Source organism: Geotrypetes seraphini, chromosome 14, assembly GCF_902459505.1.
Source record: "Geotrypetes seraphini chromosome 14, aGeoSer1.1, whole genome shotgun sequence".
In the NCBI taxonomy this organism is placed as follows: Eukaryota; Metazoa; Chordata; class Amphibia; order Gymnophiona; family Dermophiidae; genus Geotrypetes; species Geotrypetes seraphini.
The window spans coordinates 41,640,893-41,660,129 of record NC_047097.1 but is presented as its reverse complement, the minus strand read 5'-3'; the positions used below and the strand labels follow the sequence as shown (position 1 = coordinate 41,660,129).

Here is a 19,237-nt window from a genome sequence, read left to right as displayed (position 1 = left end):
TGTTGAGGCCCGTCAATGAGGGTCCGTCAGGGAAATCGCGCGCTGGCACTTGGAACACTTTTTAAACTGGTTGCAGGCCGGGACATAAGACGAAAAAGCGCTGCTGCAAGATCGAAGCCGCGGGGCTGCGGCCACGAAGCCTGCCCGGTCAAACGAACGGAAGAAATTTTTTTTTTTAAAGAATAAAACAAAGACGAAAACCAACGATTCTGAGTAAAAATAACACAAAACCGCGGACTTCAGAAGGCACAAGTGAAAATACTTCACGCAGAGAATTGAAGACGGACTTCTCGGCTCCGCGTATAAGTAAGAACTGAGGAGACACGCCCTGCGCTGGGCGGGAAGGCACTCGCGCATGCGTGGTACGGGCGACTCAAAACTTCAAGTTTCTTCAAGCAAGTCTGCTTGTGAGGCGTCCACATCGTGGCTCTGTTGGATGACGTCACCCACTTGTGAGAATACCTGCCTACTTGTCCTGGGATAATCAATTTATCACGCAGGACTCACCGTGTGGAACTAATTGATGAAGACATAGCCAGCAAGTTAAATTATAAGGCGGAGTTCCTTAAGTTATATTCATTAGCATTAGTCAAAAGTAACAACATAAAAGATACTGCTCAGCTCTTAATTTTTAATCCAAGGGATTAACGACAGTTTTGAAATAAGAGGAGTTTTTGGACATGAAGTCAGTGAAAGGAAAAACACGGGGAGATGACTTATATGACCGGGTGTCTGCTGTCATCAAGACTATGAAGCTACCTTGGAGTAAACTTGCCAATGTCACTACAGATGGCTCTCCAAATTTAACTGGAAAAAAATGTTGGACTGCTGAAAAGAATTCAGGATAAAGTGAAAGAGGAAAACCCTGACCAAGATGTTATTTTCCTTCACTGCATCATTCACCAGGAATCTTTGTGTAAGTCTGTATTACAGCTTAATCATGTTGTGAATCCAGTCATAAAACTTGATAACTTCATACAAGCAAAAGGACTTCAGCACCGTCAAATCATTATGTTTCTGGAGGAAACCGATGCGGATCACCAGGACTTACTTTACCACTCTCATGTCAACTGGTTGAGTTTGGGCAGTGTTTCAACGAGTATGGGAGCTCAAAGAAGAGATTGGCGCATTTTTGGAGATACAGGGGAAGTCTGACGAATTTCCTGAGCTGAGCGACAAGAACTGGCTGTGTGACTTTGCGTTTGTGGTAGACATTTTTTCACATTTGAATAAGCTAACCGTGAAGCTACAGGGAAAAGATCAGTATGTGCACATGTATACTAACGCGAGAGCCTTCAAATCCAAGCTGACTTTATTTTCCAGGCAAATTTCAAATAAGTTCTTCTCTCATTTTCCTGCACTAGCCACACAGAAAGAGGCCATCCAAAACGTGAAGAAATACAGCAAACCACTGGACAACCTGCATGGAGAATTCTGCCGTCGGTTTTCTGATTTTGAAAAAATTGAGAAGTCACTTCAGTTGGTGGCAAGACCCTGAAACAGCACCACAAGATGAGCAATTGGAACTGATCGATCTTCAGTCTGACTCTGTCTTAAAGGAGACGTTCAACTCTCTTGAACTGAAACTTTTATGCCTCACTTAACAAAGCCACTTTTCCAAACCTCTGGAGGATGGCACAGAAGATGCTGGCGTTGTTTGGATCAACCTGTGTATGAGCAGACGTTCAGCGTCATGAACATCAACAAAGCCCATCACAGATCCAAGTTAACTGACCAACACCTGAGATCCATCCTGAGAATTGCCACAACAAAACTAACTCCAGACTTTGATGCACTAACTAAAAAGGGAGACCAACAACACTGTTCCCACTGAAATTGAAGGTGAGTTATGACCACTGTGTTATGAAAGAAATGCATTATGAAAAATAATTTGTTCACTAAACCTTACGTTTTCATGCTTTGCTACCTTTTATGACGCTTACATTTAATTTATATTAGTTCACACAAATATTCCATCCATCTGCCCTAGGTCAAATTTCAGAACCCATTGTGGCCGAGTCAAAATGTTTGCCCACCTCTGCTCTAGAGGGTATCCCTAGCAGCAGCTGCAATCCACATGTTGCCTGCACAGCATCCTATCTGCCTCTCCCCCCAAAAAATTTCCTGTTTCTATTAGATTGAGATGTAGCAGAAGGAAGACTCCAGGCTGTGTGGGTGGATTAGGGGAGAAGGGGAGGTTTTTAAGAAAGGAAATACTGAATTCTCTGCAGAGGTAGGAGGCAGCATTGATGTAAAAGTTGACTCAGAGCACCACACAGTCCCTTGAGCTGGCCTTATCCAGACCCATGTGAAAAACTGCCCCCTTAGTTACTCAAAAAAACAATTGACAAAATTTAATTGATAGAGACTCAACTGATTAAACATAGCCAGCCCTGCTGAACCTAAACCTCACTATAAATTGAACCTTATACATGTGGTCCTTATCTGCCGTCTATTTCTATGTTTCTATGAACTATGGATTATGCATTCTACCAGACCATTCTTAAGATTATCAAACATTTTTAAAGTGATGCTGACGTGTAATTCAGTTGTGCAACATCCACAAAAGCAAGGCTACATCTGAATGGCCAAAGATAACAAAAATTTATAAACTTTGGGGGATAGGCTGGACCTAAGAGATCCAAGATGACCGCTGCTAGCTTACTGCAGTGAAGATGCCTCCGATTGTCAGCTTTACTTCGAATAAATATGCCGAAAAGACGGGGAAGGAATGCTGGTGGTGCCTCCTGGCGATCGATAGCCCCTTAGGTTACAATCGATGACTTTCTGCGAAACCTACAGCAGGAACAAGGAGCGTCGGGGACTCGCCCGTTTGGAACACCACCGGAGAGTAGTGTGGCAGCGGCGAATACCTTAGGGCTTGATGTCACCTTAAGCCCCGACGTAAGAACGCCACCTCTTCAGCTGCTGCCAGCCAGCTCACCGCGGGACCAGAGTGCACCCGAAGAGGAAGCACTCATCTTGAGAGGCCAGCATGTCGGAGGGCTTGCTGACCGAAACATCTCAGAGTGATTTGCTCACTCTACCAGGACCTGCGATCGGGACAACTAAGGCTAAGAAAGAACAAGACTTCACTGAGGTAAACCAATCGTTAGAACAACCTCTAACCACACAAGCATACCTCTTTTCAGCGACTAAACCCCCAGAAGTCACCCTAGAAGCGTTGTGGGACTTGGTGGTGAATTTGGGTAATTCTTTAAATCCCCAAATAAAAAATTTGGACAGAGAAATTAAAGAACAGAAAGGAGAAATAAATTCCCTAAAACAAGATACATCTCTGTTAAAAGCAGATATACAGAAGATAGATAATGAATTAATATCAGCAAAAAATAAATCAAGACCAATTGGTTAAAGACAATATAATTATGAGGAGGAAATTGGAAGCTCTAGAGAATAATAGTCGAGCTAATAATTTGAGGATCATAAATTTTCCTAAAATCTTATCAATTTCTCCCCGAGAAATGGTGAAGCGATATTTTATGGAGATTTTACAAATACCTGAAAGTTCTCTACCCCCTCTCACAAGGGCTTATTATCTTCCTCTTAAACCCCAAGTGGGGAAAAAGAAAAGGTTGGGAAATCAAGACGATCCATTGGACATTTCAATTATATTGGAACCATCGGATAGAGAAGTGGCTACTCCAGCCACCCTCTTGCTGTCTGTGGCTTTGGCCCGAGACAAGGATTGGATCCTAAAACTTTTCTTCAAAAACAGATCCAAGGACTTCCTGGGATACCATATGCAGATATTTCCTGATGTATCCAGAAAGACTCAAAAAAGAAGAGGAGAATTTATAATTTTGAAACCTGGAGTGACTCAAATAGGGGGTCTTTTCTTTTTGAGATATTTATGCAAATGTGTAGTCAGATACCATTCTTTGAAATATGTTTTTGTAGACCCATCTCATTTGATAAGTTTTCTCTCAATGAACGTCTTGAGAATGGAATAACAACTGCGCCTAATAAGGATTAGGTCTCTGTGCTGCAGTAGTTATAGGGCTTTCTTTGATAAATATGAGAGCTTAACCTCTCTACTCTTTAAGTCTTGGATCCAAGATTAGAGGACTAGTGTGTGATCAAGTGAGCTTGTTTTTTGTTTTTATTTTAATAATTTGATTTATCTTTAAAGTTTTGAAAGTAATTTAAGTTAATGTGTCTTTGATTACATTTTTCTGTACAAGATGTTTATGCTTGGTAATTGTTTAAAATTGCATAAATAAATAAATAAAACAACTTTGGGCTGGCACTTTCACATGCGTAATATGGACATTTGAGTAAACAAAACGGTTTTAAAATTACTTTAATTTAGGTCAGACTCCCTTTGTCTAATAAGATTACATTTTGTTTAAAGATTAGAAACCATTGTGCGACATATATGCAATAAAAGAAATCGTTGGGGGTGTGTGAAAAAGTCTTAAATTAGTGTAGCTCCCCTTATATCACTTCAACGGTACATGGAGCTAATCTGGCCATGGTTAACAGCTTAGAAAAATCAGCAATACAGCCCATGATTTATAAGAGGAAAACCACCGCAGTGCAGGATTGGAGAACTTTTATACTACTGTTGCCTCTTGCACAGAGTCAAAATAATTCACTATGAACCTAAATACTTTAAGAGCATAAGAGTTGCCATACATGGACAGACCAAAGGTCCATCAAGCCCAGTATCCCATTTCCAACCCAGGTCACAAGTACCTGGCAATATCTCAAGGAGTAAAACAGATTTTATGTTATTTACCTAGAAATAAGCAGTGGATGTCCCCAAGTCCACCTTAATGGTGTATGGACTTTTGTTTTAGGAAATTATCCAAACAATTTTGTAAGCCCTGCTAAGATATCACATTTATCAGCAATGAATTACAGAGTTTAATTACATGCTGAGTGAAGAAATATTTCTCCAGTTTGTTTTAAATCTACTACTTAGTAGCTTCATTACATGCTCCCTAGTCGTCCTATTCTTGGAAAGTATATAAACAAGTGATTCACATCTACCTATTCTACTCCTCTCAGTATTTTATAGACCTCTACCATATCTCCCCTGAACCATCTCTTCTCCAGGTTGAAGAGCCCTAGCTGCTTTTGCCTTTCCTCATAGGGAAGTCGTCCCATCACTTTTACAATTTTCAATCGCCCTTCTCTACATCTTCCGCTATGTCTTTGAGATTTGGCAACCAAAATTGCACAGTATTTGAGGCGAGGCCAGACCATGGACCAATACAAGGGCATTATAATATTCTCATCTTTGTTTTCAAATGATGACACCTATATACTTTTTTTTCTTTACTCTTCTCCATTATGGGGCAACAGAGATTTGAGTTGCTAGTCAACTTTTCCCTCTCCAGTGGCCCTTATTACTTCATTTGGCCAGGTAGGCATCATGGTACTTTATAATACTCATGCAAATGATGGGATAAACAGATTAAGAACACTGGTATGTGTCATTCACGTTAGCTTCTTTTTAATTGTGCAAAGTACAATTTTATAGGGTGGAAAAACAAACAAACAAACAAAAAGTTACTTACCTGTATCAAGTATTCTCTAAGGACAGCAAGTATATATTCTCACATGTGGGTGATTTCATCCATGGAAGCCAGTACAGACACTACCAAGTGCATTTAAAATTTACTTTAAAATTTTAAGGCTGTGCCGGTACCAAACCTGTGCCGATACCTTCCTGCCTACAGGACCTGCAGTTCAGGAACAAAGCTAAGAAGCCAACTAGGGGAGGTAGGCAGTTTGTGAGAATATATACCTGCTGTCTTCAAAGAACACCTTCTATAAGTAACTAACTTTGATTTCTCCAAGGGCATGCAGGCATTATATTCTCATATGTGGTACTCCCAAGCTGCTAGGATTGCTATAATCCTGGCGAAACCCCAGAGGGAAAATTGGTGCTCAGGAAGTAAAACGTTTCTGCAGAACTGCTTGCCCAAACTGACTGCCATGACAGAAGTGAGAGCTGGAGATATGGATCGAGGACCAAATAGCAAATGTCTTCAATAGATTTAGATTGGAAGTAAGCACCTGATAGAGCCATAGCCCTTACATCATGGGCTGTCACTCGGCCTTGTAGCATCAGCCCAGAATATGCAAAGGAGATACAGTCCACCAACCAAGTAGACATGGTTCTCTTGGTAACAGGAACTCCAAGTCTGTTAGGGTCAAAAGCCATAAAAAGCTGGGAGGAGGTTTAGTCCGGTCCAGGTAATATGCCAAAGCACATGGATGGAGAATGATCATCCAGGTGTCAAGGCTTGGGAGGATGTAGTATACCTAGAAGGGGGAAGAATGTTTATGCTTCTTAGCTTTCTTACATACAATATCCTTTGATTCCCGAGGCATAAAATGATGAAGTAGAGTCCTGACACTTTAAAGAGCCCGGTGTTCAACGCTCAGCATGCTGTATCGCTGCATGTGGGGCTGATGCCAGGGTTACTTGAGGCTGATCGTCAAGTTCTGAATCCCCAGCCAAGCTTGGTGTCAACACAGTACCAAAATGTTTTTTGAATTGGAGTTTGTGGGCTTTAAGTGACTTCTTTTGCATATGGGAATAGACACAGGTAATGTCCCAATAAGTCTAGGCATTAGACACACCAATTATGTGGATCAGAGCTTGAAATGGTCCTATTGCAAGCAGCACATTTTTTACAGCCACAGTAGCAATTTTGACATGGAGGGTGAAACAGCTGACATGAAGTCAAAGGGCTCAATGACATGAGCGCGAGTAAAAGAAACCCAAAAAGAATCAATGTTCTTAGGGAGAAAATAAAAAGAATCAAAGTGGCTCGAAGGCCAAAAATGAAAAGGTAACAAAAATGAACCAAAATCGGTAGGAATAAAAAGAACACAATATGAAGAATGACAAAAAGGAAGAAAAATAATGACAGAAGGCACCAAAAGATCAAAAAAAAAGTTTGACACGCTAAAGAGAACACTGAACACACAGCTTTTCAGCTCCTCAGAAAACAAAGATCTGAAGGTCCCGCAAGGTGAGTTCAGGCAGGAAGGCTCCAACATGCACACGGTACAGGAATTGCCTTAAAAAATTTAAAGTGACAGTGCACTTGGTAGTGTCCATATCAGGTTCCATGGATGAAGTCACCCACATGTGAGAATATAATCCCTGCTTGTCCTTGGCGAATACAGTTTAATGATCCTCTCTGATTTATTTTACCTCAACTATTTAAGGCAGGTAAAAGTACAGATGCTGTACATTCTAAATATACACAGAACACTCAAAGTTCTTCAACTTTAAGGCTTATCTTCTCACATGATGCTCTGTCCAAAACAATCCACACAGATCCACAGTTATATGTATAGAGACCCATCGGCTGGACCTACATATCCAACTCCAATTAACAGAACATCTATTAGGGTCCATATTCCCAATCCACCAAAACTGAACAGCTTGCCAAGGCCTTCACGCCACTGACCCAGATAAAAGCGATCTGCTCCAAATCCACCAAGGGTAATGCTGTGGAAAGAATACATTATATATGAAAGAAAAATCTAGGACTTTTTATTTTAATTTGAAATGACAATTTTTCACAAAAGTTACATTCATTTGGAGTTTCCATTTACACAAGCAATCCTAATGATGGAGTGTGATGTATATCTATAATGTGTATTGTTGAAGCATGCGCCACAATGGTTGAATGGGAAATGTGTGCTTAAACACTGATATTGGTGCCACGGGAGCGGCTGCTGGGCACGATGGACCACTGGTCTGACCCAGCAGCAGCAATTCTTATGTTCTTATGATATCAGTTCTCTTGCGTTACAGATTTATGCAAGATTGGTGCTTGCTTTGGGAGTCAATGCTGAAAATACCAATAGCATCCTTCATGGTGTTTGGCTGCTTTTGTTCTACATAAGACTTAGTTGCTTGGTATATAGAAAACCCAATTTGAGAAAAGCGGCTGAAATTAAGTTTTGATTATTTAATCCGATACATTTAACACCTGCAGCAAAAAAAAAAAAAAAGAAATCTGTGGCATTATAACAAAATATTTTATTTTATTTACACAAACTAGATATTCACACTATTCATTAAAAATATGAAAGTGAAGTATATGAATGGAAACAAATTATAGGTATTCAGCCAAAGGCCCTGCTCATTAGTACGAGCAGAATAGAGCATACGAACGATTAGTACTATGGATTTCCCTGGGTCCCTTTGTTTATGTGGGTGCTATGATTTGCTTCTGGTTTTGAGAGAGATTAATTTCATTTTAACATTAAACAATGGCACATAAAAAGACCAAAATAGCCCATTCAGTGTGCCCAGTAATAATTTTTCTATTCTGGGTACATGTGCCCACTAATTCTTACATGGAACCTGACACTCACACTTCTCCCCCGTTGGAGTCACCCCCCCCCCCCCTCCCTCCCACCAGGTACTTGTGACCTTGGCTGGCCACCATCAGGATGGGATACTGGGCTGGATGATCCAGTGTGGCTATTCTGATGTTATGTATGTCAGCCTAGCTGTCGCTACCATTCAGCATTTTAGTTGGCATTACTTATGTCAGCGAGGCTTATGGGACATTATATCAATCTGACTCTGGCATGGGAATGCAGATAGACCCTGAGTGCAGGGAAACTGTTTTAAGTATCCCGGATATGTTTTAAGTTTCCCTGATTGAATCATGACTAGCTAAAAGGTGTTAATGTCTGATTAAGAGGGTGCTTAGGACAATGGCCTGCTTGAATGGGACAAAGAAGCCAGAGGCTAATCCCATCACCATGCTTGCAGGTATCTCACCCTCCTTAGCAATTAAATTAACCATTGTTTCAAACAGTTTACAAATTCTAAACAGAAAGATACTGGGAGATACAATATTTTCTCTAGTCAGAATAAGATTCCATGGTATAAAAGCCTGCTCTCTGCTCTATCAATGTATCTCTCTTTCTATCTAGCTATCTCTTGGCTCTTTGCTTGGCACTCTGGTTCTGCCTTGGCTCTCCCTCTCTCTGTCTATCCTTCCCTTTATCTATGGAACACGAAGCTTAGACCATCCCCCGTTTCTCTCTCTCTGGCTCTTCCTAGAACTGCAAGCTTCTATGTCCCTCTTTGCCTCTGAACTCTGTAAGGCAGGGAAACTGCTATGCTCTCTATTTAATTGTAATGCTTAATTGTAATGATTATAAATATTGCTTTTCTGTAAGACTATTTCTATAATATTCTTTATGCAAACACCTCTGGTTATGCCTTCTTTATTCTACTTTCTGGTGAGTCATCTGTGAGGGAACTGAATCTGGGGCCTGGCGTCTGTCAGTGTGCATTTCACTTAACCCCTACCACCATACATTGGTGGGGGCCACGAACTGAAACTGACAATGTCCTTTACTCTTTCAGAAGCAAAGCAAGCTAACATTTTATTCTGCTTCTTATTTATGAAACACCACCACCCTACCCCAAACACACACCTCTCATACTATGCATGATCTAACTCTTTGGAGCAGTACACCCTTGGCATCTTTGGTTGGTAGCAGAAACAATGGAAGGAGAAAGTGACTTGCCCAACTTTCTTGGTTCTCATCCTATTACTGCAGAGTTGACAAGTTTGGTATTTAAACAATATTTGTGGTGCTCTGCTTTGCCACCACTTTTTCATGTCACCATTGTGAAGGCATATATAATTTCCGAAAGTATTTACCTTAATGCCAGAGCTGTAGACCACTTGTAGCCTCCAGTCCAATTGCAATACAGCATTTTTGAAAAAGTACGATTACCTTATCAAAATAAAAAAGGACAAAAGTCTTAATGCATGCTTTTTTAAACATGTGATTATCAAAATTCAAGGAAGCATCTTCATGGAGCATACCCCCCCCCCCCAAACAAAACAAAAGCTCTTTCCTCTTATTACTTGGACCCCAATAAAGTACATCAAGTTAAAACACACAATTCGTGCATTAAAAAGACACGTTACGTAAACACCCAATGTAGTAAGCTAATGATATGCTAGCGTATCATGTGTTAAAAGCAAACAGCCATACTAATCCCACATAAAAATGTGTACTTGGCCTAGCACATGTCTATATTAAGAAGTGCTTTAAAAACAGTAAAGATAAAATGGTAGTACAGTTTCAACTTGAAAAAACTAGAGACTCTCTGAACGAGTTTCAAAGTTCCAAGTCAGGTTATTGACCCAGATAGGTAAGAGGTTGTTTGTGGTGGTGTCCCAAGATTTTATTTTTTATTTTCCATTTCAGTTAAGTTTGAGACACCAAATAGCTGGGATTAAAATCAGCACTCAAAGTGAAATAAAATGTTTTAAGGTTAGCCTACCTTCCTATGTTCAAAGTAATTCCATATGCAGGACTTTTACAAGCATTAACATGGATAATTTGTTAAGCATCTGTTCATCACTATGACATGTGGCAGTAAAGATAGTGTTGAAAAATGTGTGATCAATACCAGAATGAAAAATGTGCTAAGGGGGAAGAAACAAAGCAGTAAGGTAAAAAGTCTTTAATAACATTTAGTTCATTTGTTGGTACAAAAGTCACCTGTCAACACAGCCACATTTTAGCTCACATGTTCAGGAGCATATGATGTTCCCTATTAAGATAAGCTCAAAATTTAACTTTCAAGATTTTAAACAATTCATTTCTGCAGTAAAGAATCTATTGAGCAAATGGGCATTCCCACACGGCTCACACATCATTTGTTTTAGGCAGTACTACATCATACTAGGAACTATTACATCACACTGCTGTTAGGGAAATTGCAGGGGGGGGAGAGCACAGAAGACTTAGGTGTTTTTTCTGTTGTTTTTTTTGGGGGGAGGTGTTGTTTATAGATAAACAACCACAAACTCTCCCAAGTTCTCTCCAAAAAAGGACTCGATCATGATCCTACACCCAAAAAGGTCACAAGCTGCCTAAACCTTTAAGATTCCTCAATCGTGACTGGCAGCACATCACTGATTATGTCATCAGTAATGCAGCAGAGGGAAGGCCCTGGCGGAGAAGGCCACAAAGCAGCTCATTCAGAGCGCTGCCGCCACTGTTGTTTTTGTAGGCATCTAAGCAGAGGTATGTCAGTCTCACGGTGGGAGGGTTGGTGGGGTTATGCTGCACATTGGGTGGTGAGAAAATGCTGCTGCCGGCTAATCAGGCAGCACTAGTGTCAGGGATGGAGTTGTGAAAAATTGGGGGGGACTTCGGGGGGTCAATCTTAACTAGGACTTATTTTTAGGGTAGGTCTTATTTTCGGGGAAACACGATACTTGCTTAGCAGTGGACAATATGAATGCACATACAACATGCAAAATTAGTTGCATTTCAAAGAAGTTGGAATGCAAACACATACCATGTTCCACCATACCATCTATTGTAGCATTCAGAGCTACTTATTCCAGCCTTTGCACACCACTGTAGTGGTGAAGTGTATAATTCTGAATAACCTCATTTAAAATTGTTACTTATAGTAACAAAATAAGTGATGGGAGAAAAATAAAATTGACATACCAGATCTGACTAGTTGCAGTTCTCCAGAAAGAGCACATTCTCATGAGCTGAGAGAAGACGCATGTGCACCAGCAACAAAAATCAAAGGGAGGAGATATTCAGCAGCATTTAATCTTCTGACCATTGCAGCAGTATCTGGTTAGTGCCGGATTGGACCGAGGCAGAGTCAAGGCACAGCTGAAAGATATATGTGGGCTCTGACCATATCAAGTGCTGGTGCTCACAAACTTAACTGTGCTCACAAACTCATAAAATCAGTCCTGGCTTTGCTTGGTTATAGGTATGCATGTACCAGCAATGAATATCAGTCATCAGCATCTATATAACTTCCAGGTCCATGGAGGACCCAGGAATTTAAGGGTGGTTCCTGGACATGTCCTGGCACTGAATATCCTGGTCTAATTCAGCACATGGTCAGCAACTTTAAATCCACTAACTACTTATGCTCTGTGTAAATGCTTTCCTTCTTGCGCCAGGCGATAAGATATGAAGAAAGAGAGAAAAGTAGCTCCTACATGTCTGAGACATGCAGACTAAAAGGACTCCAGGGGGGGAGGGGAAAAAAACCAAAACCCAAACTAGCTTCTTGAAACAGTAGCTTACCTAGACAGTGAATGTGATCATGTACTTTGCAGCTAGCCTTGTAACGCTGCCGGTAGCAGGAGACTGTGGTGCAATTTGTTGAACTGCTGCATTCATATTCAGATGGAGGAAGCTGCCAGCAAAACTGGCAAGTCATATTTATTGTAAAGCTTTCTTGCTTACGATTCTCCTTATCCTGTTACATGAACAGCATTTTTATTATGTTAGAATGCAAATCAAAGTAGAAACACAGAAACATAATGGCAGATAAAGGCCAGTCTGCCCATTCGCAGCATCCACTATCTTCTCCCTAAAAGATCTCATGCGCTTATCCCATGCTTTCTTGAATTCAGACAGTGTTTTTGTCCCAACCACCTCTACTGCGAGACTATTCCACACTTCTAACACCTTCTGTAAAAATGTATTTCCTTAAATTACTCCTGGGCCTATCTCCTTTTAACTTCATCCTATGTCCTTTCATTCTGAATCTTCCTTTCAAACGAAAGACTTGCCTCGTGCGTATTTATGCCATGTAGGTATTTAAACATCTCTATTATATCGTCCCTCTCCTGCCTTTCTTCTAAAGTATACATATTGAGATCTTTAAGTCTGTCCCCATATGCCTTATGATGAAGGCCACCGACCATTTTAGTAGCCTTCCTCCGGACTGACTCCATCCTGTTTATATCTTTTTGAAGGTGCAGTCTCTAGAATTGTATACAATATTCTAAATGGAGGTCTCACCAGAGTCTTATATAGGAGCATCAATACCTCCTTTTTCCTTCAGGCCATATCACCTTCTCCCTGTACACCCTAGTAGCATAAGAACAATTGTTCTATTGGGTCACATCAAAACTATGTAGCCTAGTATCCTGTTTCCAATAGTGGCCAGTCCAGATCACGAGTGCCAGGCAAAGTCCCAAAAAGTAGTAAGATTCAATGTTACCTTGCTCTCGGGGATAAACAGTGGCTTTCCCCAGGTCTGCCTTAATAAAAGCTTATGGACACTTCTCCAAGAATTTGCCCAAACCTTTTTTCAAACTAAGGTATATTAACTGCTTTTGCCACTTCATCTAGCAACAAGTTCCAGAGGAATGAAAAATGACTACTGTTTGAGGATGTGGCAGCCATTTTGAATGCAAAGCCAGCATGGATAGGAGCGACGAGACTGCTCTTGCTCTAAGCCACCAGGGCTTCTAAGGTAGGCTTGGGGAGGGTGGCACCACACCAGTTTTGATTTCAGCTGGCATCTATGCATATATAGTCCACTACATATGAAAGTTTGTTTAGAGTCCCCATTAATGAGCTGCTGTGATGCAACAGCATGCAAAGCAGCTCATTCAGGCCCCCTTTTATGAAGCTGCTTTAGGGCTGTTGTTTTTTAGCGCAGACTGTTGTGGTAAAAACTCCAACGCTCATAGAATTTCTATGAGTGTCGGAGCTCTTACCACAGCAACCCTCAATAAAAAAAACCGTAATGCAGCCTGATAAAAGGGGGCCTAAAAATATAGAATATTATAAAAAGATCTTCATGGACTCATTTTGTTTTATTAATTTTTTGACAAAATTGGGCACGGGGAGGGGGGTTTCCTAAATTCTTGAAAGGGGCTAGACATTAAAAATATGCCCTTACTCCCCCAATAGTGCTATTCTTTTAACTCTAAAATTGCCTGCCAGGACACAAAGGCCCTGATTCTATAAAGGGCGCCTAAGTCCCATCTTACGCTGAGCATGACTTAGGCGTACAAACTAAGTGGTTAATGAGCTGATTGGAGCACTGTTTAGTCAGAAAAAAAGGTAACTTTTTAGCAAGAAACATAAAGCTGTGTTTTTCATGTGCTGTGCTTCAGTTAATGAATCTTTTCTTCTAATTAGCAAGTAGCATTGTTGTTTGTCCACAAAAATAGAAGGTTTTGCATGCTATATATATGTTTTGATGTGCCCTGTTTATGTGGTGCCTTATTAAATGTATTTTAAGCTTAATAAAGCAAAAATAAAACCCCAGAGAGCTATTTAGCAGATCACATTAAGGCATCCAAACTGTACCCAAGTTTCGTCTATAGAACTCAGGTCTATCTGAAGCCCAAACTATGCTGAAAAGTAGACTTCCTTTACAATGCCAATAGGATCTAGTTTTACAATTGCTATGCAACTTGCTAGCTCACTGTGTAGCACACTGGTTAAACCTACAGCCTTCTACTCTAATGTTGCTGGTTAGAATCCCAGTCACTCTCCAATGGAAAAGAAAAAAATAAAAGCATTAAACAGATCCAACTCCCAGTATCACAATTATAATGAAAAACACCATAAAATCACCATTCTAATAATATCATAATAATAAAATATTACAACATTAAGGACATTGTTTGGACATCTAACTCTCACCTAAAACCCGATTCTCTACAGGAAGTCTCAAAAATTAAACATCTAAACCAGGGTTGCCCAAGTCCAGTCCTTGAGATCTACTGGCAGGCCAGGTTTTCAGGATATCCACAGTGAACATGTATGAGTGAGATCTGCATACCAAGAAGGCAGTACAGGATGCATATTCATTGTGGATATCCTGAAAATCTGGCCTGCCAGTAGATCTCGAGGACAGGACTTGGACAGCCTAGATCTAAACAGTTCTGAGCATCACTGAGCAAGATTCTGCAAAGGACGCCTGTTTTGGACATCCAAACCTTTGCAGGATCAGGGCCAAACTACCCAAGTCGTATGAAAAGCACAGTTACTTACCGTAACAGGTGTTATCCAGGGACAGCAGGCATATATTCTCACATGTGGGTGACGTCATCTACGGAGCCCCAGCGCGGACAGCTTTTCAAGCAAACTTGCTAGAAGTTTCAAGTTTGCACACTGCACCACGCATGTGCATGCCTTCTCGCCCACTAGAGGGCGCATCCCACCTCGTGGTCCTCAGTTCCATAACTAGCAAAGAAGCCATCCCCGGGGAGGCGGGCGGGTTGTGAGAATATATGCCTGCTGTCCCTGGATAACACCTGTTACGGTAAGTAACTGTGCTTTATCCCAGGACAAGCAGGCATGATATTCTCACATGTGGGTGACCTCCAAGCCAACTAAAAAAGGGCAGGTGGGAGGATGGCAATTTAGGAAAACAGATTTTGCAAAACTGACTGGCCAAACCGGCCGTCACTCCTGGATAAAGTGTCCAGACAGTAATGAGAGGTGAACGTATGAACCGAAGACCAAGTGGCAGCCTTACATATGTCCTCCATAGGAGTGGATCGGAGGAAAGCCACTGAAGCTGCCATCGCTCGGACCTTATGCCCCGTGACTCGACCCGGGGGCGGAAGTCCAGCCTGAGCATAGCAAAAGGAAATGCAAGCAGCCAACCAGTTAGACAGAGTGCGCTTGGAAACCGGATGCCCTAATCGATTGGGATCGAAGGACAAAAACAATTGAGGAACCTTCCGATGAGACCTGGTGCGTTGAAGGTAATATGCCAACGCCCTCTTACAGTCAAGCGTGTGAAGCGCCGTCTCGCCAGGATGGGAGTGGGGCTTAGGAAAGAACACAGGAAGGACAATGGACTGATTGAGGTGGAAATCAGAAACAACTTTAGGTACAAACTTAGGATGGGTGCGGAGAACCACCTTGTCATGATGGAAGACAGTGAAAGGAGGGTCCGCAACCAAGGCTTGCAACTCCCCAATCCGCCTAGCGGAGGTGAGGGCAATCAGAAACACCACCTTCCAAGTCAGAAATTTCAAGAAAGACTTGTTGAGTGGCTCAAAAGGAGGTTTCATCAGTTGAGCCAAAACCACATTCAAATTCCACACGACTGAAGGAGGCTTAAGAGGGGGACAAACCCTGAGTAACCCTTTCATGAAGCGTGTCACCAAAGGATGGAGCGACAGAGGGCGGCCATCCAGATGTTGATGGAAGGCAGAAATAGCACTAAGATGAACACGCACCGAAGTGGTTTTCAGACCAGAGTGCGACAGGTGGAATAAATAGTCCAAAACCGAGGACACCGGAACCGACACCGGATCCAGGTGAAAAGACGAACACCAGGTAGAGAACCTGGTCCATTTCTGCGAATAACAAAGCCTTGTCGAGATCTTGCGTGAGGCTTCCAATACCTCCCTCACCGATTGAGACAGATCAGGCGCAGTTAGGGAGCAAGAAACCAGGCTGTCAGGTGTAATGACTGCAGATTGGGATGTAACATGGATCCTTGACTCTGTGACAGCAGAGAAGGAAACACAGGCAGAAGAAGAGGCTCCCTGACACTGAGCTGAAGCAGCAGGGAGAACCAGTGCTGACGCGGCCACCGAGGTGCGTTGAGAATCATCGTGGCCGTGGACGATTTCAGATGTACCAACGTTCACATGATTAGAGGAAAAGGAGGGAATGCATACAGGAACCTCCCCTCCCAATCGAGAAGAAAGGCATCGGCCTCCAGACGGTCCCGCGAGTACATCCGAGAACAATACAGGGGCAGTTTGTGGGTCTCCGGAGAGGCAAACAGATCCACCTGTGGCGTTCCCCAGCGAACGAAAACCTCGCGCAGAACTGCGGAGTGTAGAGTCCACTCGTGCGGTTGCAGAAGACGACTGAGTTTGTCTGCCAGACAATTCAGTTCTCCTTGGATGTAGACCGCCCGAAGGAAGATGTTCCGGGAGACCGCCCACTCCCAAAGGCGAAGAGCCTCCGAGCAGAGGGGCCAAGAGCCCGTTCCACCCTGCTTGTTCACATAGTACATTGCCACTTGATTGTCCGTGCGAACGAGGACAACCTGATTCCGCACTATGTGAACGAAAGCTCGGAGTGCTAGAAAGATGGCTCGAAGCTCTAGCACGTTGATGTGACACCGACGGTCCTCGGCAGACCACAGGCCCTGCGTGCGAAGACCGTCGATGTGGGCTCCCCACGCGTACTCCGAGGAGTCTGTGGTCAGAACCTTGCGAAACGGAGGGGTGAGAAACAGCAAACCCTTGGACAGATGTGAAGAGTTTGTCCACCAACGCAGCGATTTCCGCAAAAGCGGAGTCACCGCAATGAGGCGAGACACTGGATCGCACTCCTGACGCCACTGGGAAGCAAGGGTCCATTGTGGGATCCTCAGATGCAGCCTGGCAAACGGAGCGACGTGGACCGTCGACGCCATATGCCCGAGCAGTATCATCATGCGGTGGGCCGACACCACCGATAGTTGAGAAACCTGACGGCCCATCCGGACCAAGGCTTCCAACCGCTGGGGCGGGAGATAGGAGCGCAGGCGCACCATGTCCAGCACCGCGCCTATAAATTGAAGAGACTGAGCCGGGCACAACTGAGATTTTGGAAAGTTTATCTCGAACCCGAGGCTCTGCAGGAAGGCAATAGACCGTCGGGTCGCTGAGATAACCCCCTCCCTGGTCGGGGCTTTGATAAGCCAATCGTCCAGGTAAGGGAACACATGAAGCCCACGAGACCTCAGGGCTGCCGCAACCACCACCATGCACTTCGTGAAGACTCGTGGAGAGGAAGCCAGGCCGAAGGGCAGGACCCTGTACTGTAGGTGCAAATCCCCCACCTGGAATCGTAAAAATCTTCGGAAGGCGGGATGCACCGGAACATGGGTGTATGCTTCCTTCAAGTCGAGGGAGCACATCCAGTCCCCCTCCTCCAAAAGAGGATATAAGACCGGGAGAGACAGCATTCGAAACTTCTCCCGGACCAGGAATTTGTTGAGCTTCCTGAGGTCCAGTATGGGGCGCAGGTCCCCGGTCTTTTTTGGAACCAAAAAGTAACAGGAGTAAAACCCCGTACCCCGTTGGTCCTGGGGGACTGGTTCGACCGCCCGAAGTACCAAGAGGGCCCTGGCCTCGGCCAGAAGGGTCGGCAGCTGCGATCGGTTGCAAGAGGCCAGATTTGGAGGATGGTCCGGTGGCGAGGATACAAAGTTGAGCGAGTAGCCCTCGGAGACGGTCCGGAGCACCCAAGCGTCTGAGGTTATCTCGGCCCATGCCACCCGGAAGAACCGAAGACGCCCCCCGATAGGAAGGGATTCCTGTGATATCGCGGAGGGGAACCCGCCCCGTCCGCTCAGCCCGTCAAAAGGAAGGCGCGGGCTTAGAAGGACCCTGCGCCGGGGCTTGGGTTTGTCCCCCTCTGCCTCGCTGAGACGGACGTCTCGGAGGTGGTCTTGAGAAAGCCGGGGTCGACTTCTGAAGATATCGGCGCGGCGGAGGCCGGAAAGGTTTCTGCGGCGGGGGCCTAGGTTTGGGGCGGACCAGGGATGCTAACGAGCGCTCCTGCTCCGACAACCGCTTGGTCGCCGCATCTAAGGACTCGTCAAATAACTCGGACCCCACACAAGGCAAATCTGCAAGACGTTCCTGCAGGTTTGGGTCCATGTCGAGGGTGCGAAGCCAGGCCAAGCGGCGCATGGCCACTGCGAAGGCCGACACCCTCGAAACCAGCTCAAATGCGTCATACACCGCATGAAATAGGTACAATCGCAATTGAGACAGGTTGGACATAAACTTATCGAATCCTGCTCTCTGGGAGTCCGGTAACGAGTCTCGATATTGAGGAAGGTCCTTCACCATGCCACGCAAATAGGAGGAAAAGGTGAAGGCGTAATTTAGAACCCTGGTGGCCATCAGGGAATTTGAATAGAGGCGACGGCCAAACTTGTCCAGGGTCCGCCCCTCCCTGCCGGGTGGAACCGCCGCAGAAACCCGTGAGGGCTGTGATTTTTTAAGGGCAGACTCCACCAGAAGAGACTGGTGGGAGAGCTGCGCCTTTTCGAACCCTTTAGGGGGCACCGTCCTATATTTCGCTTCCATTTTTGAAGGCACAGACGTGACTGTAAGAGGGTTTGACAAGTTCTTCAACCAGGTCTGCAGAAGGACTCTGTTGAGGGGGAGCCTAGGCACCTCTCTAGGAGGAGTGGGAAGGTCCTGTTCCTCCAAAAATTCTTTGGAGTATTGAGAACCGACCATCAGGTCTAACCCCAGGGCTCGGGCCATGTCCTGAACAAAGGAGGAAAATGAGGACGGCCTGGCCGGGGGAGACGGGGTTCTCGACCGCCCCACCGAGGAGAGGGGAGAGGCCTCATGGGAATAATGAGGATCCCTAACTGACCCCGAGTCCCAGGATCCCCTTCCCAAGGCCCTCGAGGGGGAAGGAGAAATTCTCCGCCTCGCAG

The 19,237-nt window shown here is 44.0% G+C and overlaps 1 protein-coding gene across 1 annotated transcript in view; it reads right to left on the bottom strand.

The window, feature by feature from the left end:
• Positions 1-5,457: 5,457 nt before the first annotated feature.
• TM2D3 (TM2 domain containing 3) overlaps positions 5,458-19,237 on the bottom strand; it is a 39,889-nt gene continuing 26,109 nt past the window's right edge. The window contains exons 4-6 of the mRNA XM_033920455.1: positions 12,100-12,274; positions 9,681-9,756; positions 5,458-7,495 (exon numbers count right to left, since the gene is read on the bottom strand). Coding sequence (XP_033776346.1) covers positions 7,330-7,495; positions 9,681-9,756; positions 12,100-12,274 — 417 coding nt within the window. The 3' untranslated portion in view covers positions 5,458-7,329. The remainder of the gene's footprint in view (positions 7,496-9,680; positions 9,757-12,099; positions 12,275-19,237) is intronic.